General features: G+C 47.2%; 1 protein-coding gene across 1 annotated transcript; it reads left to right on the top strand.

The window, feature by feature from the left end:
• The first annotated feature begins 2,643 nt into the window (after window positions 1-2,643).
• Cd93 (CD93 molecule) lies at window positions 2,644-6,932 on the top strand. Its single transcript, XM_042666556.1, has 2 exons — window positions 2,644-4,989; window positions 5,264-6,932. The coding sequence occupies exons 1-2, from the start codon at window positions 3,047-3,049 to the stop codon at window positions 5,286-5,288; spliced, it is 1,968 nt and encodes a 655-aa protein (XP_042522490.1). The 5' UTR covers window positions 2,644-3,046; the 3' UTR covers window positions 5,289-6,932.
• Window positions 6,933-7,931: the final 999 nt, after the last annotated feature.

Genomic DNA, 7,931 nt, shown 5'->3' with positions numbered 1-7,931 from the left:
TCTACAAACAGCTCTCATGTCTTCCCTTCAGCTCTTCCCCTATGCATTTCAAAACTAAACCCAAGACTTCAGTATCAGATTCAAAAGGTTCCATCTTTTCTTCTATCTTCCATCCCAGTCTCCAACTTCTAAGTTCACTGTCCTTCATTCACTGCTTTGCCCATAGGGCCTCGGAATGTGCTATTTCCTAATCTGGATATCATTCTGTCTCTTATCTATTTCTTCTTTAGATTGTAGCTTCATTGACTTTTGTTTCCAGAATAGCTTTCCCAAACTACCCACTCACCACTACCACATCTTGACTCTAGCACTGGCATCTCCTGGCACTGAAATGGAACAAAACTATGACTTCTTCAAAGGTTTCCAGTTAAAAAGACTTCAAAGATCAGAAAGAAAAAAATCCCAGTGTCTAGCCCAAAGCACAGTAGAAATTTTTGTTAGCTTCATAGATGTATGAATGTCAGTAGAAGAATATATGACTAGTTGCTTCTGAAAGCAACTTTCTTGAAGTTTGGCAATAAATCTCTTTTTACACACACAAAAGAAGAATATATGAGTAGGTAGATGATGGACTAATGAGTGGATAGGTGGATGATAAGTGATGGGTGAATAGATGAGTGATGGGGGGATTGATGGACGAATGGGTAAGAGGATACATGATGGACGGGGAGAGGGATGAATGGATGGATGGGTATAGATAGATGTATAGGAGGGTGGATGGGTGGGTGGGTGGATGGATGGGAAGATGGATAAGTGTATGAGTGAGTAAATGGATAGATGGATGAAGGTATAAAATAGCATTGGAAAGACCCTGTGGGTTCTGATAAAAGGTTCTTAAATACCTGGACTCTCTTAATTATCTTTTCTAAATAAAGACCTTTTCTTAGGAGTCTCCAGCTGGGGTCTGAGCCAGGCAGTTTATTCCTTTGACAGGTTGGAAGCAGTAAGTTTCTAACTCTCAGAATCTCCACCTCGGTTCTCTATGGAGATCAGTGTGGTAGATTTTGGTGCCTTGTTCCTGCGCCCTTGGCAATGCCTTGCAATTCTCCTCTCACGCATGTCTTGTGGTGCTCTGGGCCCTTGTGGTCATGCCCCGGTGCCAAAATGCTGCGTAGTGAAGTACTGTAGTTCCATGTCGCCTCAGCAACAGTTTTGAATACAAGCGAGACTCTCCCATACCAGACTACAACACAACTTCTCGCTCTTGACCTCCTTTCAGCTCTCCATTGATGTCAGCCCGGGTATCTATCATACCCAACTTCCAGTGGCCACTTCTCTAGGGGACAGCTAGATGCAACTTTTTGACTAGACTCACTCGTCCCCATACCCACATGGATTGTGCAGATTTGCTTCAGTGGCCAGTCACAACGTGATTTCTCAGGACTTGGAACTGTTTACTAACCAATTAGAACTCTCTCAGGGAATCTGGCAATGCCCTGAACCTCAATAAAGACTTTGACTTACCAATCTCTCTCTCTCTCTCTCTCTCTCTCTCTCTCTCTCGTTGAATCTGTAGCTAATAAATTACTTGGAATTTCGTGTGTTCCATTGAATTGTTTCTTTTGTGTCTACTCCGACATGCCTGTATCGGACTTCTCACCTGTTCAAAGATTGTCCATATTGATCAGACTAAACTCTGTCTCCCAAGAACCAAAGGAATATAGTCACTGTCTTTAGAAAAGACCTTACACCTAAATTAGAGAAACATGATGGGCAGCTTGCTTCTGTCTTCAGCTGATGGAGTTCAGAGGTAAAACATTCACAGTGTTCCAGAATGTCCCAGGGACAGGGCTCCAACGTCACCTCTATTGGTTCCTTCCTGGACTATTTTGCCTCCCCTTTCTTGCTCCAAATCCTTGCCTCAGGCTCTACTTTGGAGGAATCAGCCAGCCTAACCACCAAGTGTCTATGATTGCAGGGACAAAGCCCTTTGACTCAGGGGCTTTGGATGAGTTGCTGTGAGCCAGGCCTCTCATTCCTTGATCAGAAATCTAGCCATGCCATGATTCATTCCCTGCTCTTGAACTCCCCAAGCCAGGGGTAGGAGGCATGGAAACCCAGGCCCAGGAGATTAGAAAAATTTCCCTTTTCTTGCTTTTTGATGCTCTGTGTGTGTGTGTGTGTGTGTGTGTGTGTGTGTGTGTGTGTGTGTGTGTGTGTGTGTGTGTGTGTGTGTGTGTGTGTGACCCTGCCACCTCACAATGCATTCTTTACACTATAAAACCCTGAAAACTGCCAAATTCGACCCAATTTGGTTTACTGTTCTTGAGCTTGGCATTATGTTAGAAACCCAGACGTTCCCACGGCCCAGATACTATTTAAAAACTGCCTATCTATTTAAAGTTCATGATGGGAGGAATAAAAGAAAAAGGACTCTCAAAGCCAAAGGGTGTCGGGGTAGGGGCATGAGATAGGAGAATGAAAAATCCAGTTTGCTTCTAAAAAAGGCTGAAAAGTATAACTATCCAAGGCTCCGGGTCTTAAGTCTCTGTGTTTTTTTTTTTTTTTTAACTTTTGGTTGTTTGTAAATGAAAGTGGAATTTTATTAAGAGTTACTCAAGTTCTGAGCCCCCAAAGTCTCTGCTTACTGAGCAGCATACCATTCAGGTTCCTCATGTGATGGGAAAGAGAACTGAGCCAAAAGAAAGCACGCTATCTCGGAACTGGACACCTCTTCCCCACATCATGCTGGGGTTTCCACAGCTCTGAGCCAGGGATCAGCAAAGCTGCCTGGCCCCTTTTGTGAACAACAAAACCCATGGTGATCAAGGCAACAGGAGTTAGAAAACTATTCACCGCAGGAAGCCCCAGTATCCGGTGAGAAATAAGAATTACAAGCGCACAGGATGCGCCTTGGGTCAGGGGGATGTGAAAAGTCCAGCAGTCTTTGTGTCCTCTGAGCCACAACTGCCGCTGCCTGCTGCTACTGCTGCTGCTTAAACCACAGCTCCTCTCCCAGCACTGCTGGGTGCCAGAGGGCTGGGCTCAAGTGGCTGCAATCACTGTGGGGTGTCTAGCTTCTCATCAGGGTGACCTGGAGACCAGGATGGCCACTTCCAAGAGTCTACTGTTGTTGTTGCTTTTGAGCCAGCCCTGGATGGGAGCTGAAGCTGCCTCTGAGGCTGTGGTGTGCGTGGGGACTGCCTGCTACACAGCCCACTGGAGCAAGCTGAGTGCCGCTGAGGCCCAGCATCACTGCAAAGAGAACGGAGGTAACCTGGCCACAGTGAAGAGCGAGGAGGAGGCCAGACATGTCCAGCAAGCCCTGGCCCAGCTCCTGAGGTCCAAGGCACCCCTGGGAGCAAGGATGGGCAAGTTTTGGATTGGACTCCAGCGAGAAAAGGGCAAGTGTATGGACCATGACCTGCCACTGAAGGGCTTCAGCTGGGTGGGTGGGGGTGAAGATACCTCTTATAAAAATTGGCACAGGGATGTCAGGACCTCCTGCATCTCCAAGCGCTGTGTGTCCTTGCTGCTGGACCTGTCTTTAACACCCCATCCCAGCCATCTCCCCAAGTGGTCGGACAGCCCCTGTGGGACTCTTCAGAATCCAGGAATCAACGTTGAGGGATTCGTGTGCAAGTTCAGCTTCAAAGGCATGTGCCGGCCTCTGGCCCTGGGGGGTCCAGGCCAGGTGAACTATACCACCCCTTTTCAAGCCACCACCTCTTTCCTGGAGGCTGTGCCCTTTGCCTCAGCAGCCAGTGTGGTCTGTGGGGACGAGACTGAGGGTAAGAACCATTATTTTCTGTGCAAAGAAAAGGTCCCCAATGTGTTCAGCTGGGACAGCTCTGGTCCCCTCTGTGTAAGCCCCAAGTTCGGCTGCAACTTTAACAATGGGGGCTGCCAACAGGACTGCTTTGAAGGTGGGGAAGGCTCCTATCTCTGTGGCTGCCGGCCTGGATTCCGGCTGCTGGATGACCTGGTGTCCTGTGCCTCTCGGAATCCTTGCAGCTCCAACCCATGTACCGGGGAGGCCACATGTGTCCCTGGACCCCAGGGGAAAAATTATACATGCCACTGCCCTCCTGGTTACCAGCTGGACTCAAGTCAGCTTGGCTGTGTGGATGTGGATGAATGTCAAGACTCCCCCTGTGCCCAGGACTGTGTCAACACCCTCGGAGGCTTCCACTGTGAGTGCTGGGTGGGCTACAAACCTGGAGGCCCAGAAGAGGACACCTGTAGGGATGTGGATGAGTGTGCCTTTGACCAGTCACCCTGTGCCCAGGGCTGCATCAATACCGATGGCTCCTTCCACTGCTCCTGCAATGAGGGTTATGTCTTATCTGAAGAGGACGGTACCCAATGCAAGGATGTGGATGAGTGTTCAGACTCCAAGGGCAACCCGTGTGACACTGAGTGCTTTAACACACCAGGGTCCTTCCACTGTGGCTGCCAGCAGGGCGGGGAGTTGACCTCCAATGGGGTCTTCTGCATCACACTCTCTGTGTCCTCAGGATCACCATCCAAGCCTCCTCCAGAAGAGGACAAGGGAGATGGACAAGAGAGCACTGTGCCTCCTTCCAAAACACCCAGTTCCACCAGCGCCTCTGAGGACATCTCTAAGGGAGACCCTGAGGATATCACCACAAGGAGACTCTCCCTCTCCTCCAGTGTTCCCACCACCTCTGCTCCGCCTGAGATGTCAGCTTCTAGTGGGTCCCCCCAAATCTGGACAGAGATGGGTGTCCGTTTGCCTACAACCACCTCCCATGACAAGCCAACAGGAGAGAACTCCCTGGTAGGCAAGGATTCTGTGGCCACACAAAGCGACGATGGCACAGATGGACAAAAGCTCCTTCTGTTCTACATCCTGGGCACCGTGGTGGCCATTTCACTCTTGCTGGCTCTGGCTCTAGGGCTTTTGATTTACCGTAAAAGAAGAGCCAAGAGGGAGGAAATCAAAGAGAAGAAGCCCCAGAATGCAGCTGATAGCTACTCCTGGGTCCCAGAGCGAGCAGAGAGCAGGGCCTTGGAGAATCAGTACAGGTAAAGAGACCTTGGCAGGAAGGAGGGGGCGGGGCAGGGGCAGGGGAGGGAGGCATTGGCTTCAGTATGAAGAGGGAGGAGCAGGACATACAGGTGGATGTTAAGCTCAACCCTAGCAGCCCACCAGAGGCACGAGAGTCTATAGTATAAGTGCATGGGTGGAGGTGTAGTCTGTGGTGTGTGTGTGTGTGTGTAGGTGGGGGGGATGTCTCGAAGAGTCCAGATGTGCATATAAGAGGAGCAATGTGACTCTCAACATCTTTTTTTTTTATAGTCCAACACCAGGGACAGACTGCTGAAGGTGACGTGGCCCCAGCAATGAGGTCAGACAGCTGCCATCTTAAGAACTTTAGATTTCCTGACTCAAAGGAAGACCTCCATCTTTCCACCAGACTGGACTGGAAACTTGACCAACAGTTGTACACATCTCCCCTTAAAACTATGGTGGCTTGGGATGAGCAGCTATTTCCCCAGTATGTATGGTATTCTTGACACACACACACATATACACACATACACATACACCTGTGTGTATGTGTGTATGTGTGTTGGCCTGTCATCATCTGTTGTGAATATCAATGGTTTTCACTCAAATGTTCCTTTTCAAATTTAAATGTGACTGATTTTATTTTCTCCTCTTGGTTCTGGATCAGGGCAGGAGTAGTCAGGTACTAACCGGCTCCCTTTGAAGGACTCTTTGATCTTTCTATATGATAGAAATGAAGAACATTGATTAACTTCTTTTTTGGTCTAAGGAAACCTATACAGCACTGGAAACATTTCTCTGCATTTGCAATTATATATCTCCCTGCCCCTGCCCCATCATTCCTCCTGAGAATTGTTGAAATCCTTTGAAAATGAGAGAAAGTACAATTAATTGCCCAGGTAGCAAGCAGGCAGGAAATTTAGATATCACATCCCACTGTTATTAAGTTCCTAATAGTCTTGGGTTTACTTGCAAGTGAAGTTGAAAAAATATGAAAAAAAGTGTCTTGAATCAAGTGAAAGGCTTTGGAGAAAACAAGTATATAGGGCTAGAGAGAAAGATGCTGGCAATTTGTTTCATGAAATACTTGAATTAATTTATCTAAATTAATTTATCTAAATTAACTTGCTTATGGATAAGATCAAGAACAATTTTAAAAAAAAATTACGGTAGCTTGTCTTGGAGCCAGCATAGGCCTCCGGTCACCCCCATAGGCTGCCCTGTCTTGAGTTTTCTGGCCAGAATTTCCATGCTTCAATTGTAGATGGAGAAATTTCACAGTGATTGTTCCTAAAGGATGTGTGAGTGAGCTGATAGACTGTGTTTTGAAAATGGTCACTTTTAAAGTATGTTAGCACAGTTCAGAGTTCAGGGTCAAGAGTACATTTGGAGGATTTGAGCCCTGATTTACAGATGTGGCTGACAACCAAGTTGCATAGGATACTGAGGGGAAACTGTGTTTCTGTCCCTTTCTATCTCTCAGAAAAAAAAAAAAAAGGAAGAAAAAAGGGAAGGAGAAGGAGAAGAGACAATAACTAAAATCTTTTATAGCAGTGAAAACTGCTTAAAACCATCTTACTCTGTCTCATGTCAAAGTATATATTTGCAGGTCTCCCCTGACCCTGCTGTGGACAAACAGCTCTGGTTTGTCCCCCAGCGTGGCTGGGAGGTTAACCTTCCCAGGATTCTGAAGCCTTTGGTTTCTGGGAACAAAGGTATTGTATCCTCCCACAGGGTGAGACACCCTGGTTGGGAGATGAAAAACTGCCAGGTGTAGGACATGTGGAGTTAAGTAAATTTCCCTTTGTCACCTTTAAAATGTAGGTGCTATAGCTCAGATGTGATTGTCTCTGGCTAGATTTTAAGATTAATGGAAACCCCAAGGTGGAGGGGTAAGAGGACATCAGAGCTTTGAGTTTTTGTGAGGGATTTGTCTGTGTGTGTGTGTGTGCTTGTGTGTGTGTTACACACCAATCCTGAGGCTTGAACTCAGGGCTTAGGTGCTGTCCATGAGCTTTTGCTCAAGGCTAGTGTTCTACCATTTGAGCCAGAGTTCCACTTGTGGCTTCTTTGAGTAGCTTATTAGAAACTAGAGTTTCATGGACTTTCCTATTCTGGCCAAATTTGAACCCATGATCCTCAGATCCTCAGATTCCAGAGAAGCTAAGATTACTGGTGAGAATTACCTGCCAAAGCCAGGTCTCCAGTTTTCCTTTTGTAATTCCGTTGCTCAACCAAGAGAGAACAGTGCTGTTCCCTTAGGCAGGAATCTTCATTGAATAGAGCACCCTTCCACTCTCCTTTTCCCCAGTTTGTTGGGGTTGGCAATCCACTGCATAAAACCAACACGGACCATTCAGATGATCTTAGAGACATGGTAACATTTGCAGTTTAGTGCAATCAATGCAATACAACACCTGTACCTCCAGCCTTTACACTTTTCACACTTGTCATTTGGGGTGAGGAAAGTTTCCTTATGCTAGGCTTACTATAGCCCCATGGTGTGCACAGATTCTAGGATTTGCCAGAATCACTTCGAGGTCCTTTGGTTTACAGCATATTCTGTTTTCTTATTTAGCCCAGTCTTTCTTTTCTGGTCAGTGTTTCAGCTCTCCGGTGGGTGGCAATGTCCCCAACAGCAAAGAATACCCACTGTAGATCCTCTCTTTAGTAACCCATAAGGGAAAAATCGCTGATAAGTTTCTCAGAACCCCCCTGATGGGGCTGGGAAGGTGGCTCAGTGGTAGAGTGCTTGCCTTGCATGCATGAGGCCCTGGGTTCAATTCCTCAGCACCACATAAGCAGAAAAAGTCAGAAGTGGTGCTATGGCTCAAGTGGTAGAGCACTAACTAGCCTTGAGCTGAAGAGCTGAGGGTCAGCACGCATGCCCAGAGGTCAGGTCCCACAACCGGACCCCCCCCCAAAAAAATTATCTCAAGCCAGAACTAGAGGAGTT

The sequence above is a fragment of the Dipodomys spectabilis genome, unplaced genomic scaffold, assembly GCF_019054845.1.
Source record: "Dipodomys spectabilis isolate Male_0828 unplaced genomic scaffold, ASM1905484v1 ptg000365l, whole genome shotgun sequence".
NCBI lineage: Eukaryota > Metazoa > Chordata > Mammalia > Rodentia > Heteromyidae > Dipodomys > Dipodomys spectabilis.
This window is presented reverse-complemented; position numbering and strand designations above follow the sequence as displayed.

Coding starts and splice junctions, on each gene's coding strand:
- Cd93 (XM_042666556.1), top strand. CDS start 3,047: ATGGCCACTTCCAAGAGTCTACTGTTGTTGTTGCTTTTGAGCCAGCCC. Junction 4,990..5,263: donor GCCTTGGAGAATCAGTACAG/GTAAAGAGACCT, acceptor TTTTTTTTATAG/TCCAACACCAGGGACAGACT.